At 35.5% G+C, this 22,790-nt stretch overlaps 1 protein-coding gene and 2 pseudogenes across 2 annotated transcripts; 1 reads left to right on the forward strand and 2 right to left on the reverse strand.

Annotated features, from left to right (window-relative positions):
* Positions 1-2,079: 2,079 nt before the first annotated feature.
* LOC104710893 (F-box protein At3g44326 pseudogene) lies at positions 2,080-3,445 on the forward strand (annotated as a pseudogene). Its single transcript, XR_015565401.1, has one exon. The product of XR_015565401.1 is annotated as an F-box protein At3g44326 pseudogene (transcript).
* A 5,604-nt stretch (positions 3,446-9,049) lies between these two features.
* Positions 9,050-12,335, reverse strand: LOC147938141 (uncharacterized). Its single transcript, XM_087465494.1, has 5 exons — positions 12,125-12,335; positions 10,319-12,046; positions 9,912-10,198; positions 9,448-9,732; positions 9,050-9,079 (listed from the first exon to the last, which is right to left on the reverse strand). The coding sequence occupies exons 1-5, from the start codon at positions 12,333-12,335 to the stop codon at positions 9,050-9,052; spliced, it is 2,541 nt and encodes an 846-aa protein (XP_087321620.1).
* Positions 12,336-15,547: 3,212 nt separating this feature from the next.
* On the reverse strand, positions 15,548-17,292 carry LOC109126320 (uncharacterized; annotated as a pseudogene).
* Positions 17,293-22,790: the final 5,498 nt, after the last annotated feature.

Raw genomic sequence — 22,790 nt, forward strand, 5'->3', positions numbered from 1 at the left:
AAAAATTCAGGGGAAGAAAGAACTGGCTTGGTCTTTTTGATTAAATCGACATCACGATGGAAAAAATGCTCTTCCAAAGCCTCTGAATTCCAATCTCTCTTGACAGGATCGATTAAATCCTTGACTGATAATTCAAGATCAACCAGGATATTTTTCATTAAAGGCGCTCTTATTCCTACATCCTCTGGCCAAGGAGAAGACCAAACTTTGAGAGAGGCTCCTGATTCTAATAATTATTTCCTAGCTAAGTGCCAAATATATTTGAAAGTATGTAATGATAGCATTATTTATCAATATATTTTGTATAGAACTGTTTATCCCGTGTAAAGTGCTGGTTAATTCCTGTTATATTTATAAATCTTAACGTGGAAGATTGGAAATCACACAATTAGCATGTTAATGTTTTAATCTAATCATCTTTCAATTGTAAATAATGCAAGTGAAATCAAACCATTGATAGGATCCAAATCAATAGTAAAAAAAAATGGAGTTTAATTTTCCTATGCTTGATATACCCAATGTACGGTTTTTGAGGGTCTGACTAAGTAGAGAATTTAAAACATGTCAATATATAATTTTCAATATCCTGATTGGTTATATATTTTTCAAAATTTAATACTATGGAGCTAGCTTTTCTCACACATATTAAGAAAATCATTAAGTGTTAATCATATTAAGTGTCATTTTAGAGTTTCTCACACATATTAAGAAAATCATTAAATTTTCTATTTTACCCCTTATTAATATATTAATCAACTTTTTCTATTGGTGTATACATTAAATTAGTAGGGATAAAATTGGAAAATTTACATTGGAAATATAAAGTGACACTTATTTTGTAACAAAATAATCAGTCTAAAATGACACTTAATATGAAACAGAGGGAGTATATATTAGCTTGTTTTAACAACATTCATTTTTTTTAAAAAAATCGTCTTAGATTGAAATCTTAAATTCATTTTTTCTTAATGCATTTAATATTAAAAATCTTTAAGAAAACAAAAACCTAGAAAATCATCCTTTGTGCTTTAAGGAAATCACTATTTAAACGACAATGCTAAAGTTACTTTTTCTGATACAATTTGTTCATAAAACACTAATCTTATATATATATATATATATAATATTTACATGTGTGTGTGATTTAGTAAGATTTCATTTTAATAAAAAGACTTGATATTTCTTAGCTGATTTATTACATAGAATTAAACAAATGAAAATAAAATAACTACCAAAAAAACAAATGGAAATAAAATGATTTCTTAATTCATATGGTAATCATGAATACTGTAAAACTAAACCTAGATTTGGTTTTTTTGGATTTTTTTTCTATTAAGTGTTCAAGAAAGCGGTCTAGGCGGCCGCCTAGGCACCGTCTAAGCGCTAGGCGCTCAGCAGACGCCTAGATGACCGCCTTAACCGCTTAAAATTACATTAATTTATTTTAATATTTATTATTTAATTTTTAACTACATATATTTAAATTATTAAGTTTTATATCTGTATGCATAATTTTAAATGTTTATATATTGTTAATATAATTTAAATAAATGTATTTTTCTTACTTTTGTTTATAATTTATAATTTTATTTTTATTTTTCTAACATATTTATACATAATATTATATATAATATTTTATGTTGTAAACGTCTAAACCGCCTAAAAATCGTCTAGCTCCGATTAGGCGTTCTAGGCGCTAGACGCTGGGTCACCACCCAGATACCGCCTAGCGCTTTCTTGAACACTCTAAATTATACACTAATGATAAGATACCCTAACTAACATCTATAGGCCATTGTATTATTCAAAATTAAAAACATTATCTCTTGAATAATGAGATCTTGATTGGTTTGATTTAATTCTTTTTCGGGATAAGTTCCAACGGGAAAATTGATCCCTTCATTAAAGATTGTGTATAGTGTGTATACTTCTTGTAAGTTTCAAGTCAACATCATCGCTTGCTTATGTAGCTTTTTAAAAGTTTGTTTATAATTAAACGTGATTCAGTATTGCTACGAAAGCAAACACGTCTCTTATAGTTTTATATATTATTTTATTAATACAGCTACTAGGTAGCTAGTGCACCATATAGTTAACAAGCAAATGAAAATAATATATATTTTTACCGTCCGTACTATTTATTCAATTTATAATGTAAAATAATATGGAAAACACTACGAAAATATTCAATAAATGCTTCTTCATTTGAGCACTTCCTTCACAAAAGTACTCAATCTTCATATCTCATCATGCTTTCGTCGTCGTCAATGGTGGAGCAACCATCACGTATCAAAATTTCGGGAATCCACGCCGTGTCCTCCGATGTTTTACGTTCTAACATCCTAACCCGTCTAGACGGTGCTTCACTCGCCGCCTTGAGCTGCACCTGCTCCAACCTACACTCTTTTTCCTCGGAAGACTCCCTTTGGAAGAAACAATGTTCCCTCACGTGGCCTTCTACGTTAGACGCACGTGTCCAAAGCATCATTGCAACGTTCCCCGTCGGTCACCGGACGTTTTTCTCCGATTCTTTTCCGTTTCTTGAACGCAATGGTGTGATGAACAATCTCCCATCGTCCGTTGATACAACAGAGTTAATCTCAGCCGTTGATATATTCTACAAAGACCAAGTGATTTTCTCAAAGGTTCATGTGACAGAGACTGTCTCCGGTTGGTTCCTGTGCTCGCCTATGCGTATTGATCTTGTCGAGCCTAAAGAACTGATCTCGACCAGGGTTTCGTTGGTCAACCAGTGGGAAGATGACACGTGGAAGAGTGACTTGGAAGAGAATCTCTCCTTGAGCTGGATACTCATTGACCCTATCCGTAAACGCGCCGCGGATATATCAACCCGAAGACCCGTCTCAGTGGAACGACACTGGCTGACCGGAGAACTCCACGTAAAATTCTCCACGGTCTTCGTCGGGGGCGACAAGAAAAAGTCTCAAGAGGAAGTAGAGTTCACGGTGACGGTGGTGCTGGCGGCGTTTAACCGGAGGGGAGAGGAGAAGGCGGAGGTGCAGATAAGGGAGGTGAGCCTTGTAGCTGAGGACATGGAAGGAAAGAACTTAGGAGGGAAGGGTAGTTTAGTAATTTTGTCATCGGCGATGGGAATGAAGCGTCGGAGGTTTAGGGCGGGAGGGGAAGAGGACGGGAAGGAGAAGTATAGAGAATTCATGGAGAGGAAGACGGGGAAGGCTGTCCGGCGAGAGAAGGAAACGGCGATAGAGACGGCGGCGTGCTGGATCGCCGTCCTCTTACTTGGTTTCCTTCTGTGTTTTTATTTGTTTATACATAAAAATATGATTGCCATTATGAACAAACTGATGAAATAAAATATAACAATGTAACGAACAAAAAGAAAATCAAGATTAAACATACATATCATTTCGTTTTCAGTGTGTATTTTATATCATTTTACAAACAGTGGAATCACTTTATTCAATGTTGAATCGTATCGGAATGTACTGACTCCTCCAACCATTGCACCAATACAAATGGGTGAATGTTTTTAATAATAGCTATGTGAGGAGTAGGGTAGCTTATAGGCTTAATTTGACGTCCAAATAATTGCATCTCTTGTCTCACAATTCATTCTTTATTTATTTATTTTTGAATTAGGTTAGCCCGTCCTTATCATGTTTGATTATGCTGAGGATAATTAGTTAAATTGTAGTGGTACTTTCAAAGTTAGATTTTAGAGACGTTGGCCAAATTAAACATTTAAAATGCAAAACAAAGGGAGCGGACTCTCTGTTTTAGAAATCGCTAGGCGCTAGTCAGACGGTCGAGGTGGGTTTAGCGCCTAGCGAGAAAATTGGAGATTAACCGGAGTTTAAGAGACTAGTTTTAGAGTTATTTTATTAAATTAACAATAAAAAAAAATATATTGTTCTAAATATATATATAATTCTGTTTATGTTAAAAGGAAATTATCAAATAAAATATAAAACTATAGTATTGTCTTTAAAATTATGGTAAACATATAAAAACATTATTTTAAAAGAAACATTTATGGTTTTTGTTAAAAAATTATACATTAGTTATTGTAAAACATCATAATCTCTTAATTTAAATGCCTAAATAACAAAAATATTTATATGTGATTTTTATTTGGTTCTAAAAAAAAATTGGTATACACAAAATTAAGCGGAAAATAATCAGACTAAACATGCATAATCGGATAATCGATGCTAGATGGGGATTAGTCATTAATCGAGGTGGAGAGGGTGGGTTTAGCGATTTTGCGGAGCGTAATCGGTGCTAGACGGAGATTTTTAAAATACTGCAGTATTTGACATAGAAAAGAAGAAATCAAATATTCCCACAAAGAAAACAAAGACTGCTCCCGACCTAACATGCATATACGTCCGGAGAATGTGATCAGGATGGTGATGAATACATTGCAATATAAAACGATGGTGCCAAACAATAGTATCCTTTATTATTTTATTTTGTTTATTAAATTATTTAAAATTACAAATTAGATATGTAATAGTTTTGTTTTGTTTACATGTGTTATAACTTAAACGCTGAGTTGGAGCATGATATATATGGATATCAATGATGGAGGATGTGTTTTTGACAGTAGACATTTTTTTCTCTTTTTAGTAGAAATTTCTTTTGTACAAGACATTTATCAACGCAAAATCTTGTTTTACTTCAATGACAAGACACTAGAAAGGCTATAGTTAGAAATATACAGAGAGATACTTTTATTTCGTGGTAATAGGTACTTAGTTAGGTCAATCTTTTAATTACTACTTGAGAGTGTAGACCAGACCGTTTTAAGGGGTAAACAAAGTAGATATATGCCATAGGTCCAAAAAAAAAAAAATTAAGTAAAAAGGTTCAATTTGTTTTTTAAGAAATTGACTAATTTTTTTTTGGTTTTTCTGATTTTGGGAAAGGTCCTTCTATAGATTGAGACAGGACTGGAGTAAACGGCAAGGACATGATTAAACCAGTGGTGGAAATGCAAGAAGCTGGACCACTAGCTAGTTCACGTGTTTTATTACTTACCAATGTTACCACTGGTATATTTATCTAAGAATATGGGATTCTCCTCCTCAAATTTGTGTTCGTTTTTGTTTCAGTTCTTAAGGAAACAAATTTTCACAGTTGGAAGGAAATTATTGTACACTATTTTGCTTCATCATAAGAGGTAATTAATAATATATTTTTTTTTTCATTTCTTACTATTTTCTATGAATATATATATAAAATTTTAGATAGTCATCTAATCTTCTTATCGTTCCTGTTCAATTCTTGTCATCCAATCTATGGGCCTGACTGGTTCAAACACAGCGTTCACAGTTACGGTTGTGGGAGATTGCAGTTTCAAGCGTTATTAAGCATTTTGAATGACTGGTTTAGCGTTTTAAAATAGGTGCGTTTGCGAGAGTTTTACAACTGATTGACCAGCGGTTGCATTAGCGGTTAAAACATAATAAATGTAATATATAATTATATAAATGTTTAAAAACACCAAAACTTTATTGAATTTGATTTATAATTAAAAATCTTTAATAATACTAAAATACTTATTCAAAAAACAAATAAATTTCATATTGAAACACTTATTACATTATGCATTTGGCTTTTCACCCAAAATTTAATCAAGTAATGTGATAAATGACAAAACATATGCTTTAAATTATAGATATTCTCTGCTAAATCTCACACACTCAATAGTTCCTAACATTGAATTACAAGGCCAAGTTAAATTAATTATGAAAGAGTTGAGAAGAGTCATTGGTGATTTGTTTTAATATTTTCATATACTCTTATTTTCTAAAACTTTTGATAAAATCTTATATTTTTTTAGATTTTTTTGAACTTATGTACGATGTGCCAATAGTTTTACATCATGTTTTCCGGTTTTTTGTTAATTAGAATATTTTTTCTTGTAATTATTTATATTCTAATCTCCTTAATCGTATTTGTACTTCATTTTCTCTCATCCTAAATAGGTACAATGGTTAGGTTAAAGATATAAGAAAAAAATATTTTAGGATTTTTGATTTGTTTTTTGTTAAAAAAAAAAATTCCAACCGCAATCGCTCGCAACCGCAAACGCTTGCGGGAAGCAGCTTTTGGAATTCAGTGATTAGGAGCGGTTGGGAGCGATTGGAAGCGGTTTGTGTAATTGGCACCAATCGCTAGCAACCGCTACCATCTGCAAACGCAGCGTTTGCGAGAGGTAGCGGGAGAACCAATCAACACCTATATAAAGTACTTGAATGCAACAATTATTTATAGGACCTCTAAGATGTGAATTATTTTTGGTATTTTGTGGCTTTATTACTACTAGGCTAGGGGTACTTCGGGATACGCCCGATATAACAATTAATAGGTTTGTTTTCATTTTAAATTTAATGTTGTATACAATCTATCATCATATTTGCTTATTAAAACATTTACATGAAAAGAAAGAAAATTAAGCAACTGTGGAGGGAACATTTGCCCACCATTTTCTTATAATGTGGAAGTCTTATTATTTTGTTGAATTTCTAAGATAAAACTTTTGACTAACATTAGCTTTTTTTTGTTTTTACAATGTGAAACTATTTGTAAAACATGTTTATGTATGGTATTATAAGATAATAGATTTAAAGCTTAATTTTTTTTCAAACATGAACTGTTTATGTAGTTGCATTTGCTAAGTTACAGATTTATTTTCTATGAACATTACTATCTTTGTTTTGATCCAATAAATATTCAGTTTCTTTCATACCACCTTATGAACCACTATCATTTGGTAGATAGGCTATTGCATATATTAAAGTGTGACAATATTTAACTTGACTTATAAACTTGGGTTTTAAACGAAATAAAATAAACAATGACGAAAACAAAAGTCAAAGGGTTTGTTACAAGGTCGAGAGAAGGGAAAGTTCCTTTTTTCGTTAACTGGAGAGAACGAAACTTTCAGATTCTGTAATTTCATTCGATTCTTATACCTTATCTCTTTCTATATCTATTGCCATCGCCTAATGAAGTCTGGGAATCGCCATAAACATCCTGATTTGCTGACTGAATCGAATAGCAATACGAATCAGTTTTGGGATGGCAGATAAGTTTTGGGATTGCAGATAAACTTTCATTTTCCAATTGGAATGGAAATCTATTTTGTCATAGAGGTTAGCTTAAATCTCTGTTCATCCTATTTAATTGTTCGGCTTTAAAAAACCAATTTGATAAATTGCTTTTAACAGTTTTTTAATTTACATTAGAATGTCGATCCCTTTTCTTTCGATTACTGAATGTGTGATTTGGTGTGTGATCTCACATGCAGAATATGCAATTAAGGCAGAGAGATGGTTAGTTGTCTATTCATCGTCGACACCGGGAGAGCTATGAGCAAAGATTGATTCTATACTATGAAGGTTCGTTTACCAGATCGAGTTGACAAATTGTAGACTTGATTATGTGTCGGAATTGAAGCTTTAAATTAGAAATCACATAGGTACGTAAGAGAATACAAACCTGATGTAATAGATTTAAGCTTATATCTATGAAAACGTTTAGATCATTGTACTTCTACATATTGGGCAATTTTGTTTTGCATACAACCATGGAATTATACATTCATGGTGATAGATATGCTTGCAATTGAGGTTGTTGATATCATTGCGTCCTTTGAATGTTTGCAGACAGATGGTGCACTCTTCATTTTCTTCTTCTGCGGTTGGAAGTCTTTTGGAAGTCTCTAGATCGGCAATGAGGACGTCGATGTCTAATCTGGCATTGGCATGGAGAGAGAAATCTGTGATTGTGAAACTTAGAAGAATAGACCTACGTGTTGGAGGTTATGCCATTCGAACTACATTGAAGAAGGTGATGAACCTTGATGTCATTCTTGTTGCGTCGATGTCTTCGATTTCATGATATGATAGAATGTAGTGAAGGTTGCTGCTCAAGGTTTGCGAGGTGGGTCTTCCACCGTTTGGGGTGTAAGGGATGCGTATGTTGATGTGGTTTTGATTCGTGTTTGGTCTTCTGATAATGACGGCGATTTCATTGGATCTATGAATGTTAATGCTGATAGTTTCGTATGAAAAAGTAGAAATGAGATTTGGGTTATCTCCCATGGCTTTTTTTTGGAGCTTTTTGGTTTTCTTTTTGTTGCTCTTTGCATAAGAGTGACTGGTTATTTATATTAGAGCTTAGTCGTTTAGAGTTCCATGGACGGTTGGTAACTTTGTTTTTGTTTCGAATTCCTTATGTATTCATTGCCATGACTTTCTTATTTATTGTTAAAATTCAATGAATCTTGGTGAGGCGGGTGTTTGATGTTCAATACTCTATAGTTACATATTTTAAACTACCTTCTACAGGGAAGCTGATCCGACAAAATGGTAATCGTGTTGTTTTAAATCAGTTATATTATGATGGTTATTTTTTGGGTATGTAGGAGTGATCATTTGTATTTATGTTTTCGTGATGATTTTTGTTTTTGTTTTTAACGGGCCTTTCATTTAAATGTCTGTAGGCCCATTGAATTGTATCCATTGTTGTTTGGCTTTTTTAGGTAGTCCAACAACTTATGTATTGTTGTTTGGATTAGTTTTGTTTAAATGGGGTTGTATCCTAAAATTTAGCTACTTGGTCTTTTTTTTTCTTCGTAAAATATCGTTTGTAGATTATTAGTCTCATTGACTAAGAGTAGATGTCTACTTGTTAAATTTGACTTGAACTTTTTTTTTTTAACTGCAGAAAACTCCAAATCGAGAATAAAGAAGAAGCTGTTATGTTTGGATTACATGGTTTACAGAAACATGTCTCATGGAAGTTTACATAAGATCCTTGTGATGTAAGTTTTGTATCTCTTCTTGTGGTAGTCAATCTATACTTGAGAGTCTTTTTCATTCCTCCACTTTCCCCAACTCTGCTTTCTTCCTTTTGGTTAAACCTGCATATGTGCGTGATTATAGACTTTGGTCAGTCGGTTTTTTTTTGGTTTGCATTGAAAAGCCAGCATTGTTGTTTTCGATCATTGGATTAAAATCTAGAGTATTTCTTACAATTGGTGTTCTGGAAGGTGTGTCTACGGTCTGAAATTCGATGGAATTTGATCCTGCATCATTAGAGTAGAGTGTCAATAAATTACATTTGTTTGGTAATAAGTGTAGGGATTTACCATTGTCTTTGGGTAGGTCATTGTAGATTTCCTTGTAGACAATATTTATAGTGCCACTTTTTTTTAGATTCTTCTCCTTGTAGAATAGTGAGGCCATTAGGAGATGCAACTCTAGAAAGAGCAACATATAGTTGTCCGTGGCTAAAAACTGGACTTGGCAGATAGAGGACAACATTCTTTAAGCTTTGGCCTTGACTTTTATTAATTGTCATGGCATAGCAAACTCTAACTGGAAATTGTCGTCTTTGAAGTGTGAAGGGATGATCTGATTCTGGGGGTGATAAAATAATCCTTGGTATGAATACCTTCTTCCCAACATGCGTTCCTGTTACTATTTCAGCTTCTATCACTCTTTCTCCTAAATTAGTGACTATCATTCTTTTACCGTTGCACATTCCTTCCTTTTGATTTATGTTTCTTAGAAGTATTATCGGGACTCCTTTTTTTAGGGTTATCTTGTGCTTGGGCAAACCAGGAAACTCTAAAGAGTTTAAATACTCTACAGGATATAATGCTTCATAATCTGCTCCCACTGTATCCGCTTTGCCTATGCTATCTGAGCTTAAGTATTCTTTTGCTTCTCCTCCAACCTGAGATAACATGTAGGCATTTATCTCATCAGCATACTCATTACTTGGAGTTAGGATTGCTCGTTCTGTCAAATATTTAAAGGTGGTATTGGAGCTTTCTTGTAGTGGATATGCTGCTTCAGTGATTTGTTGGAGTTGGTTTCCTTTTGGTTTTAAAAAAAAGAATGCTGAACTTGTACGACTTCACCTTCATCTTTATCATTCGCATCATCTGTTTCACATGTTGGTACGGTTCCATTGCCAATAGTTAGTAGCCAAGCTGCGAATCTTGTTTCTGAATGGTGTAGTCTCATGTTTGTTTCCAACATAAATACTTTGCAGGAATTCCATAAATATGAGTGGCTTATAGATGCAAGCACCATATCTGCTCTGGTTCCATGCGGTATCAAAGGTAGGATCTGCCTAAAGTCTCCACCGAGTAGGACCGTCTTTCCGCCAAAAGGTTTTTCACACGCTGAAGAGTCTTCTGTGGAAAGCAAGTCTCTCAATGTTCAGTCGAGCGCCTCAAATGTGTGTCGATGAGACATGGGTGCTTCATCCCATATGATCAAGTCAGATTTGATTAATAGCTCTGCAAGCATTGTACCTTTCTTAATTTCACAGATGGAATCTTCAGTTACGATTAGAGGGATCTTGAACCTTGAATGGGCTGTCCTTCCACCTGGGAGAAGCAACGCTGCAATGCCAGATGAAGCAACATGTAGGACTATCAGTTTCTCTGATCTTAATTTGGAGATTATTGTCTTGTAGACAAATGTCTTCCCAGTTCCCCCAGCTCCATAGAGGAAGAATAGTTGTTCCATATTATTGTAGACGGATTCCATAACTGCCTTGTAGACATTTTGTTGTTCTAGATTAAGTTGGTTGAACAGTTTATGATGTTCTTCTCCCTCTTTTTTTACGTCGTACTGTTGTTCTTGTCGCCATAAGCTGTTGCCTAATTCTTTTAGGACTTTTAAATCAGGTTTAGGCATATCATTGAAGTCCATGAGTGACCGTTCATGTTGGTGGAGGATTTGTTCTATCTCGATCAAAGTATAATGTTGCAGCTCATCCTCTTTGAAATTCATACTGGGAAATCCAAAAGCTCGCCGTTGCTTGTTAGGTATGTCATCTGACATTGATTTCCACGCCTGTTCCCACAATTGTAGTGGTTTTGCAACTTCACAGTATATAAGCAATAGAACAAATAGTTGGCGTAACTGAAAAGCTGTTGCCCATTTATCTGCTTCATTCATAGCCTGATGCCACTCTTTATCGTTGTCTAGCAAACCTCTTGCGTAACATGCTGCCTTATAATCTGCTTGAATTACTCCACCTACTGTTTTGATGTCGTCGTAGTTTCTTGTCCCTCTAACGACGTTGAGAAATATCCTAGGGTAGTATAACTCACCAGAAGTTGGGTGGATATTGACTATTCTGCCTATTTTGTAACCCCGTTGTCTCTTATGCCAGAGTTTTTTATCATTGTCCCAGACAAACAGAATTGGAAATTTGACATAGGTATACTGTCTTGCTTCTTCACACTGGTCACACATTTCCATCCATGCTGTGAACATGGTCCTTTCGATATTAGCTCTTGATAAGACATATTGCAAATTTGCTGTCTGTTTGTAAGCAACTGATTGTTGACCTTCAAGATGGATAATCAATTTCTGAACCGAAGGCTTCCTTAAGTGTATGTGAAATGCAAAAATATGCCACATAGCTTCACAAGCAGAGAGATATCGACAGTCTAAGTACTCTTGAATTTCATTTCTTTCCTTGACAACCCTTGTAGTATCTTGACTGTTGCTTGTGTTAGTAGTACCTTTCTCGATCAAAATAGTTGCTTTATCCACTCCTTTTGTTACATATTTGAAAAGGTACTTCACAGCATTTGAAGTGTTGCACCATTCCACATTGATGTGTGCTTGATATTTTTTCAAAATAGGCAGATTGTGTGGTATGACAAAGCGATTATCCAACCTTGTTCCTCCTTTAATGACAGTGTTTTCTTCGTTAGGACGTCGACGATATATAATATAGCCGGATTGGTCAATCGTCGTGTGCTCATTGTAAGGACAGGGATACTTTTTTGTGCAGACTTTATTTGCCATGCAAGGAGACGATGGCCTATCAACTCCACAAGGTCCATGCATCATGTGCTTTTCCACCAGTTCAAATCCAAGTGGGTCTTCACTTTTGTTAGGTAGTTCCGCCGAAATGATTGAATTAATTTGACCAGGGCTTGGTTGTTTTGATGTCTTATCCAACCATAGAAGTATATGAGCGTGTGGGAGGCCGCGTTTCTGGAACTCAATGGTGTGTAGCACTGAACGAAATATGTAAATCATGTAAGTAATTAAAAATTTTAAATTGATTTAAACATAAATTAACATTGAGAATGTACCAGCAATAGATGGATTGAAGAATGTGCCTTGTTCGAGGTCTTTAAGGAGTTCATCGAGTTTCATTTTGAACACATGACATTCAATATTTGGTCTCTCGTATCCTGATGTGCCTCCATAAGTAGCCAAATGATCCTTGATTTCTTGCCAGTTAGGGTTTGCAGTCATTATGATGAATAAAGTTGGATTTCCATATGCTCTACATATTGCCATAGCATCATGATATTTTCTATCATATATCAAGGACCCCCTGTAAAACTTGAGGGCAAAATTATTCTTTTCCCTACTTTTATGGCTTCGGTGTCACCTTTACTCACTGCATCAAATACGTTGTTGTATAAGTCAGCTCTTAACTGTTCTTAGTTGTCTTTTGTCCAGCGAAGTCTTTCTTGCTCAATGACTGTGTATACATCAACAACATACTGGTGAAATAAGCGTCCTGACTTTATGATTGTCATTCCTTCGGCCAATCTTGTTTGGATTTGGTAAGTATAGTACTCTCGTATACTTATGTAAGTCCTTCTTCTTTCGCCATTTTGTGTGACCGCTTGGGGGATTTCTGTGTGAAACCCATATTCGCCAAATGGGAACAACAATGGATATTGCAAGCTCATGAACAAAGGATTGTCGTCCCTAATCTCTTGCAAGTGGCCTGACTGCAATTCCAAGATTACATCTCCATAACCGGTAGTTGCTGTTATATCTCCCACAATAAGACCCGCCACTTCTCTCACTTGAGGTAAATCATACTGCTTACCCTTACCTCTTTGACCAACCAATCGCATTCTTAAATCTTGGACTTCATTTGCTTTGTATCTATCTCTTGGTTTCCGGAAGAACACACACAAACAATTGTGTTCATCTAACATCTTAAGCAAGCCCACAACTACTTCCTCTTGAAGATCGTTTCCTGTGTTTCTTTGTGACATTTTCTTCAATCGATTGAAGACCTCATTTTCAGTATCAAAGATATACATTTGCAGAAACTTTGGTGAGTCGCCTGGCAATGGGATTAAAGAACCAATCCGATGGTAATTTTGGCCATGTATCCTGAAAAATGGTGGGCCTCTTCCTGATGTCACAGTATGATCTATTTTGGCTCCCATTGATATGAATGCTAGGATAGAATTGTAGACTCGTATGTTCATACGAAATGAGAAGCTATGTTCTAGGAGGTGGTCAAGATAAGCAAGAGTTTGTCTGATTGGTGGTAGTTTAATTAGTCCTTGACCGCAACATATTGTGAAAACTGGTTCTCCAGTTATAAAATCATCACCCGTTTTCTCTGAATACCATACTAATGCATTACAATGGCTGCATTGTAAAATTGGATTGTCTTTTGCCATAGATGCTGTTGGATGAATAGTTAAAATATAGTTAAATTTTATCCAAGGGTTAAAGAAGGATGCTTATAGAGGATATAGTACTGTAGGATGAAGAGTGACCTCGAAGTTCTTTTCGGGCTTGGCTGGATAATTTTTGTGGCGTTTGAGAGGATTCACCTATACAGTAATTGTGTTATGGATAAGGAATGACACATATATTAGGTATTATTTTGTAGATGGTAGAGGTTTTTTGTTTCCAATGATCAGCAACTGACCTTGTTCTTTGCGGGTTAGTCTTTTGGATAAGATAAGGGCACGTCTCATTGTTCTTCTATTTTTGCTCCTCACTGTTTTTAAGTATTTATCTAATGTGTGTTAGTTATTGTAGAATGTTTATTTTGTAAATAACATAGCCGTCAAATAACATTAGTGATGATCATCTTACCGTATTCAGAACACCTGTCGCATCCACCTGCATTTAGCAAATGCTTTGGTAATTAGGAAATAAACTTTAGCACGGGTATATGTTTAATGGAGTAGTACTATCAGGTGAAGCTTACAATCATGATAGGCGGTGGGTTGATGCTTTGTTGTTTTGTTCATGTATTGTCCCTTGTCTGAATGAAGAAATGAAAAGTTTTAGTAGTACATCAGGTTGAATATTTCTATTGAATTAGATATACCTTTTTGATTTGTCGAAGTAGATGCTTGATGGTGAGTTGTGTTTCGGTTAACTCTTTGGCGCTTAATAGGTCGTCGGTTTGTAGAGACAGAGCGTTTGTTGTGCCGTAGCCATTTCTTAGAGACTATTATTGCGTTCCGATATGATCGGGCTTCCTTATGATGCACTGTATTAGAAATGCAATGTTCTAATTAGTATATGTGTTGAAGGGGTCGTAATATATAAGTACTTATTCCAGGATGGAGGGATGGACCGTGTATGTTGCATTTTTCACAGCTACCTATTAAGATAATAGCAAAGTTTATGTTAGCGGCCTATTTCCTGAATCGATGACTCTTGACCAGGTTTTTTACGTTAGGGGATTGATAAAACTTACAATTGTAATAGCTGGTAATGGGAATTTGAAGATCTCGGCTCGTTTGACCTGCATGTTTTGATGGTTAGTTGGTTGTTGTAAGCGACGCTATTTAGTTATATTTTTGAAGAAATTTAAGTGACCAGGTACCTTGCTCGTAAGTTCTTTTCCTTTTTCTTTGATTGTCTGTATCCTGTAGCGGTGCTTTGTGCTTTTTGTTATTATTTACCATCGTTTATCCAACCTGAAACATGTAAAAACGTTTGGATAAGTAGGTGTGGTTCGGTATTTAGGTGTTTTTGAAGTGTAGAGTATATCAAACCTACGCTGGTGAGAAAGCTTTGAAAGTAGTAGGAGATTGAGGGTCAGGCGTCACTTAATTATTTTTGTTTTTGGGGAAGTCAGGGAAGCTTTAGGGAGTTATGAAACTCTTTGTAAGAACGTGAGGAGTTTTGTTTATAATTAGTGGGAAAGTTAAAGAGTGGATGCTTAATTTAATTATGAAGTGACGCCTGACTTCACTCTTATGAGTGGTTTTTAAAATGTAGCATTTTTTATATTTTCATGTATGTTTTCTATAATTTGTATATAAATAACTTCGCTTTAACTACTAAGTTTTTTTCTGCGTTTTAGGTTCCTTATATTTGATGACCTGATAAGTATCAGGAGTTGTTCTTGAGGAAAGTGGCATATGATGTTACCAGAAGCTACAATAGATATCAGTTGGTTTTACACGGTATTTGTAACTTTCAGAAGTGCATTGTAGTTTTTCCTTTGGCCATGGAGCTTGTTTGATGCATCTTGTGATGTTTACTTACGTTTGTTGGAGTTTTCCGACTTTTGATTTGCAATATAGATAGAACAACTCTTGTGATTAGATTTTAATCTCTGTCTTAATTAATAATATTTCAAATATGTACTTGACCATAACTGCTTTGATAGTGAGAAAGCAACATACTTTATTCAATATATTTAAGCCTTTGAACACATAGAGTTCATAGAAAGACAGTGGGAAAGCATAAGTCTTGACACACAATGGAAATTATGAAAACAAAGAATAGCACTACTTATTATCCAGGCGGGGACGTTTCTCCTGAGTAGATCCATTCTTATCGGTTGAATCATTGACATGTGATTTTCCTCGAGATTTGCCTGTAGTGGTAGTACTCTGAATTTCAGGAATCAACTTGGTAGAACTTCCTTCTTCTGATTCGGCTGGATGGTCAGTGATGGTTTCCAAAATGCGGGAGATTGAGACAGTTTGGCGAGAAGTTTTGAAGTTGTATTGAGAGAGCTTGATTTAGAATTTGCAAGTATTGCCAACAATATGTTTTAAACATTCTGGGGTCTGCAAATTTATTTCAGTATACGAAGCTGTGCTGGAAGCCTGAGCATGAGTGTAGAAGTTAGAAAAGTAAAATTTAAAAAGAAAAATTATAGTTGATCTATAATACCTCCATTTCCTCGTATAAAACATCAGCAGCTCTACGCCCAGCAATTTTGGTGGCCTCACTATCGAGGACAACAAAAGTTGCAACATCTTTGTTTTGGTCAGATACTCTTATCTCAAAACGATATCTGTGTAGTCATGAAAATCTTTAAATTCTGTTTTTTTTTAAAAGGGAAAGATTATGTAAAGAACATGTGTGAGTTAGAATTTATGAAACCTGATGACACCGATGTTGTTGGATTCCTTGCAATAGTTGCAGTACAAAGATGTATCAGCCTTCTCAAGTCTGTTGTTGCATTTGCTGCATGAAATGTAGTACCAACCATACTGTGGTTGTATGTCAAGAATGGTACCAAAACAGTAGAAGCTAGCTTCCTGTTTTGTGTTTAAAACTGTTTAGTTAGATGAAGCTGTTTCAAAAGTTTGAAGAATTGTAATTAAATGGAAAGTCGAACATCACGTGGGGATTCTCATTTTGTAGAAATTGGAGAATTTCCTGGATTGTAACTGTCTCAAGTTTGGTAATGGCAGAGGAGGAGCTTGCAATTTTTGGAGTGTTGTGACCATTATCACCTAACCTGTTAACCAAAACTGACTAAGATTCGATTTCAAGAGGAAGTGGAGATGTGTTTATTAGTAAGTAATGAAATGAATACCATGTCAGGTATTGTTTGGTTTCTGCGACGTCTGCGTCAAAGAATATGCGTGTGGAAAATGTTGAGCTGAGTGCCATAGAAGCTGCAAATATGTAGAAAAGTTTTCTTGTTAGATATTTAATTTGTCTGTTCTTCTTTACCAAGATTATGTCGAGTGTCAGAAAAGATTACATACGTCCTACTGTTTTTGGGTTGACAGTAGTGATGAGGAGGACAACTGGTTTGACTTCACTTTTGTTCCATCTTTTTCTAAATAGTGCAGCAATGGTTCCCTAGAGGTATATACGAATAGTCTGGCCACTAAATATGAGAATTATGTTATTTAGTTGTTTGTAAACTTAGTAATGGGTTTGCTTTTAAAAAATAACGGTAGAATGCATTACTCTTTCAGTTGGAGATGTAAGAACACTCTATCACTTGATCGGCTGCCTTCCACTTGCGGTGCTGTTTCTAGTGTTGAAGGGGAGTGGATATTGTCGCCAACAATTAGGCGTAACTGGCCAATAACATCTACAACATACAGGGAAATAAGACGGTATGAAAATAGATCAAAGTTTAAGGTTTAAATAAATAAACAACCGTTAAGATTAACTGACCAAATAGATCTGCATTTGTGTCTACAATAGAGGCGAAATCTTCATAGTTATGGAAACAAAACTTTTGTTCGTCGATCTGATGGTCTCCAATAGGCTCCAATACCATTGATGTTTTCTCCGTAAAGACGATCCCGTGTTTGTGGTCTGACACTTTGTACACCTTTTTGCTGGCAATGATCATGAAATTGTTGAGAGTGTAAACAGAGTTGGATTTTAGACGACCTTCATAGCGGAATAGGCGGTTTGCTGGTATGTAAGATTGGACTGCATTAGACTGTAAGTTTGACAGTTAGGTTTCGTTTTTCATGTGAGTTTATTGGAAACATATATGGTCAACATACCTTAGAGTCGATGAGAAGCAGTTCAACGCCCATAAGCATGTTTCCTTTCTTGAAGTTTCGAGCTTCCCAAAAATGGATGAGGCGGACTAAAACATCTTCCTTGCAAAAGTCTCCATCAATGTTATCAAAAATTCGAAAGGTGAATGGCTGGGGAGGGGCTTGTAGTATCGATTTTTCCATCTATAGATTGTAGTGGTTCTCTATATTTTTTTGGGTTGGTTGTATAATCGGCAAGGATAGTCGACTTTATAGATTTTAATTCTGAAACTGTTGATGACTTTGGAAATAATAACCATTAAATTGGACTTTGAAGAAGATGGAGTAGGGAAACTCAGAGGTTTGATAACTGTTGTTTCTTGTATAAGATGAATCGATTGGAATTTAAGGTTTTGGGAAGACGACGACGGTGGTGGAGAGCGGAGGAAGAGTTCTCGATGAAGAAGGTTTTTTTTTTTCTCGAGTTTGGAATGTTTTAGATTTATGGGCTTGTTAGCTCAAAGTTTATCAATGGACTTAAGTAATTACGAAGATGTCCCTTTTAATTGACTTCCATCAAAACAAAACAATACGTTGTATTGTCTCTAATTTATTTGGGAAAAAAAGGAAAAGGAAGAAAAAAAAAGGGTAAAGAAGAGATATTAGAAGGTGACATGGCATCTTCTATAGAGTTTTAGAATTGGCTGATGTGGATAGTCTGAGGAGCTTTAAATAACCCTTTTTATTAGTAAGTAATTTTAACCCATGTTTCATTTATACAAAAAAACTACGAAAAGAGAAAAAATCCTCTTTTTTGTCAAACAGCGGAGCGTTATCCATATTTTAAAATTTTTACTATTTTTTTTAATTTGCTCCGAGATTAACGTATTAAGTTTTATTTTTGGTAGCCGACTTATTTGTGACGAAACAAATAATGAATCAAAGCAAATTTAACAGATATTTACCCAACAAAAATATCACGAGCACCAATTTCAGCATGCTCACTCTAGTTTAGAAAGCCCTATTAGGTTGAAATCAACGCTTCCGTTATAAAGGTGTGTGAATTTATGTTTTCAGTTAGGAATTTTTTTATGTGCCTTTTTCTTTCCACGAAGGCACTAATCATATTTGATTACTCAAGAAACGCTGTGTCGGGTTCGGTACCATTTGACACTGTAAAGGACATTTCTCGACCATATTCCCGCCTAAAGTAGAATATAACCTCAAATTACAGAAAGCATTCGAGCATATTGCAATGTCACTACAAAAATAAGCTCTTTAACGTCGTTTTATTTAGAGGGTAATGTCAATAATTAACCAACTTAATTATATTCACATCGGTTTGTTAATGTGACGCCTCACCGTTTGACGTAAAGATAATTTACTTCAGTTATAAAAACAACGTAAAACTTTAATGATACAAAACTAATATCGGTTTTTGATAACATCATTATTTTACTCATTTTAGCTATAGTTTTCGTATGCATTTAGGAAAAGTTTGATATGATTTCAAAGCTTTAATGTCTATTATCAAGTATTTTAAGTTTCAAGAAAGTTTTACAGGTTTTATAGCAAAAAAGACCAAAAGACAAGAAAAATACGTTTCAGGAAAGATTCAGAGCTTTACAGTACGGGATACTTTTGAAGAACTTGCAGAACTCACATTTCGACGTACTTGGTGTCTACGGAAAGCTGGAAGAGTCATCTTTCTCCTCGAAGTGAAATCAAGTCAATCAATTCAATCATCAGGAATTTATGCCCGATTTACCAAGACGTGTTATAAACCGACGTAAGGAAAACCAACAAGCGAAGTGAACTTTAATGACGGTCCGATTAGCAATCATCACGGCGGCCCGGCCCGGAGGAGCCACCACGTTCTAGAAGCTTCCTACACAGCCCCTTGCCATGCACTTAACAAGAAAAGACGTTTCTACCCTTACAAAACCTTAAACCTAGACAAAACCCTATAAATACTCATCTAAACCTAGATTTAGAGTGTGCAATCATTGGAGCAGCCAAGAGACACGACCAGAGGGGCAGCCGACGTCCTGAAGCTCTCTCTCGTTCCTCTCTTTGAAGCTTTGAGATCCACCAACTCTTTCTATTCTATTTTGTTCTTGTTTCTAATAAAGAAGATCTTACACTTTGTTTGACAATCATTGAAGTAATATCTAAACCCTTTTTCTCTATTTATTTTTTTATGTTTATGAATTGTTTAAACCTTGCTTTGATGATTCCCTTAAACATGCTAGAGTAGTTTTCTAGTTGGGTTTAAAGAGATAATCAAAAGGGGAAGATGATCTTAGTTTAGATGGCAATTTTTAGGGTTTGTTAGATTTATATTCTAGTTTATTATATGCTTTAATTTTAAGTCTTTGCTTACTGCTTTAAGGTAGCCTCAGGAACAAACTATGATCTAAAGTGTGTATGCTTTGCCAAAAACTTGCATGTGTGCTTAACCTAGCTTAGATGTGTGAGGAGTCATAGGAAGCACATACCCCTTACCTATGGAATCCATGGATTAGAATCGAACTTGTTTAAAATGCTTTGATCTATGCGTCGTTGCCTGCGACAGTTGAGTAACGGAGTATAAAGATCTTAGACGGTTAGCTTGTGAACTATAAGTTAACGGTTCATTCATGTTTCGTAATTCGAGTTTTAGATAAAGAAACTAATCCTAAACTTTCCTAGATAGATAGATTATTGATCCCCTACGATTCCCCTTGATGCCCAACGCTTGTCTCATTTATTTTACTTGCTTTTATTTTTGTTTATTGATTACTACGACCGTGACAACAAAACCCTCATTTTTATTGAGTCCTAGCCTTACTTACTTTCGTCGGATTCCGTTAAACAACAGCTCTCTCTCTCTGTGGGATCGATCATTAAATACTACTACCGATTAGCTGTGCACTTTCAGCCATCGTGTGGTCTTTTTAAGATAAAAGATTTGGAGTGAAAAACCACACACATCAAAGATTTTTGGCGCCGTTGCCGGGGAGAGATTGTTGTTTACAAGAGTTTAGGAACTAGAGTAACGTCTAGGACACCTTGCTTTTTATTTTTTTCTTTTGATTCTCACTTGTTTCAGGAGACCTTGAGGATGAACCTCGACGCTCTCCCAGGAGATTTTGAGAATTGCACTATTGCTGAGCTCATGTCACACTACCGAGCCACGGACGAAGACCCATCCGGTCCGCAAGCCCACTCGCTGCACGGTTCACGCATTGGTCACTCTCGACCAGCCGATGCACCACCTCCTAGGCGCCCTTGTCGCCGTTCTTTTACTCGACCGTCTGAAGGCCGAGCACCACTAGGACCAGCTTACTGCCCAGCTGACCATTCTTACACGCCGTACCATGCGGACGTACCATGCTTTGCAACGGACCAGTACCTTGATCCGCAAGAAGTCATGAATGTCGATGTCAATGAAAACTTTTGTTATGACACTCGAAAACCTATCACTTCAAGGAGCTCTTACACTGAAGACAAGCTTATGAAGATGATGGAAGAACTTTTATCAAGTCAAGAGGAGGCTGATAAAGTTTTAAATGCTAAATTGGATAAGATGAGTATCGAATTTGGAGCTAAACTCGAGATTATCACCAAGGACTTTACGTACTTGGAGGAACAAATCAATGCCATCAACAACCAAGTTTTAAACCACTTTGAAGATTTACAAGATCATGGAACAAAGCTCATCAACATGGGGTACACCGTTGACACCATCGAGAGCCGCCTAGAGTGGAAGGTTGAAGCTTTACAAACCTTATTCAACAACCCGGACGAACGCAACAACTGGAGTTATGATCAAGTCTTTAAACCTATTTATGCGGAAGAAGGATATGGAGCCTCACTTGAGTATCCAACCGATCCTAACAAGTCCAAGGAGTGGACTAAAGAAGAACACTACCAAACCAATGAAGGAGATGCTTACTTTGAAGAAAATACTAAGGAGAACCATTATGAAGATTTGCCAAGAGAGAGTGATGAGACTTATGATCTATCAACATGGGGTACACCATTGACACCATTGAGAGCTCAAAGACTTCTACTGTTGCATGACATATTGGGTCCCTAATGAAGAAATTCATGAAAGCAACAATTTTTGAAAATTTCAACACCAAGAAGAAGCTTAAGCTTTCTACCAAGGCAACCCTAGAATCCGACCATCTCCCACACCATATGATATTTATGAAGATTGGGAACCTATCCCAAGTCACCGTCCATCACATTTTCAAAGACCTTATCCAAGGAGAGCCGGAGCCAATTTAAACCGCTCATACACTACAAAAAAACACGCCTTTTGCGAGGACGAGTTGCGACGGACAATAGCTCTCGCAAATTTGCGGTGGATTTGCGAGGAAAGTACGAGAAATAAAAAATACCTAGCAAATCCCTCGCAAATTTTCGAGGAAGCCAGTCGTCGCAAATCCGCTGCTCAATTGCGAGGCATTTACGACAAATTCGCAGGGAAGGTCACCTCTCTCGCAAATCACTCGAACATTGCGACGCATTTGCGAAAAAAGAATCCATAGCAAAATTGCTATGGCCATGCAAGTGAACTGTGATAGCCATAGCAAATCCATTGCAAAATTAGGAAATTATTTATTTTTAAATATTACAAAACTTAATATAATTATTATGAAATACATTTCAATGTATTCATATTTAAGGTGAATTATTCTGAAATACATTACTAATACATTAATATTAATGATGAAAAAGATGATAGAAAAGAGTATGATGAGACATTGGACCTTATAATATACTTGAAAGTTAATTTTACTAACTTTTAAAATTTTTTTGATGGTTTTTATAAATTAAATATACAAGGTTGCGACAAATTTGCGACTGATTTGCTAGATAAATAGCAAATTAGTCGAAAATCCATTGCAAATTAAGAAAATCATAGCAATTCCCTCGCAAATTACAACTTCAAACCCTAAACCCTAAAGACTAATTACATTACTATTAATGTTTAAAAAGATGAATCCAAGACTTAAAATCAAAGATAGGGCAGTGCAACACAAAATATTTGGAGAATTGGATAATTTTGGAATATTTGTCAAATATTTGTCTCAATGTAATGAACATATAGGAAGATAGTTAGAAGATAGTTAATGATTAGAGGAAGGTGCAAAATTGGACAATTTAAAAAGTTTGATGATAGAAAAGAGTATGATGAGCCTATTGGACCTTATAATATACTTGAAACTTTTCTTTGACTAATTTTTTTAAATCATTTTGATGCTTTTTATAAATTAGATATTCAAGGTTTGCGACA

Source organism: Camelina sativa, chromosome 9, assembly GCF_030686135.1.
Source record: "Camelina sativa cultivar CO46 ecotype springtype chromosome 9, ASM3068613v1".
In the NCBI taxonomy this organism is placed as follows: domain Eukaryota; kingdom Viridiplantae; phylum Streptophyta; class Magnoliopsida; order Brassicales; family Brassicaceae; genus Camelina; species Camelina sativa.

Bases quoted from the DNA above. Each gene is read 5' to 3' on its own strand.
- LOC147938141 (XM_087465494.1), bottom strand. From the start codon at position 12,335: ATGGCAATATGTAGAGCATATGGAAATCCAACTTTATTCATCATAATG. The intron at 12,047-12,124 runs GTACATTCTCAA...TATTTCGTTCAG, and splicing joins CTTCAATCCATCTATTGCTG to TGCTACACACCATTGAGTTC. The intron at 10,199-10,318 runs GTACAATGCTTG...TGCTTTCCACAG, and splicing joins CATCTGTGAAATTAAGAAAG to AAGACTCTTCAGCGTGTGAA.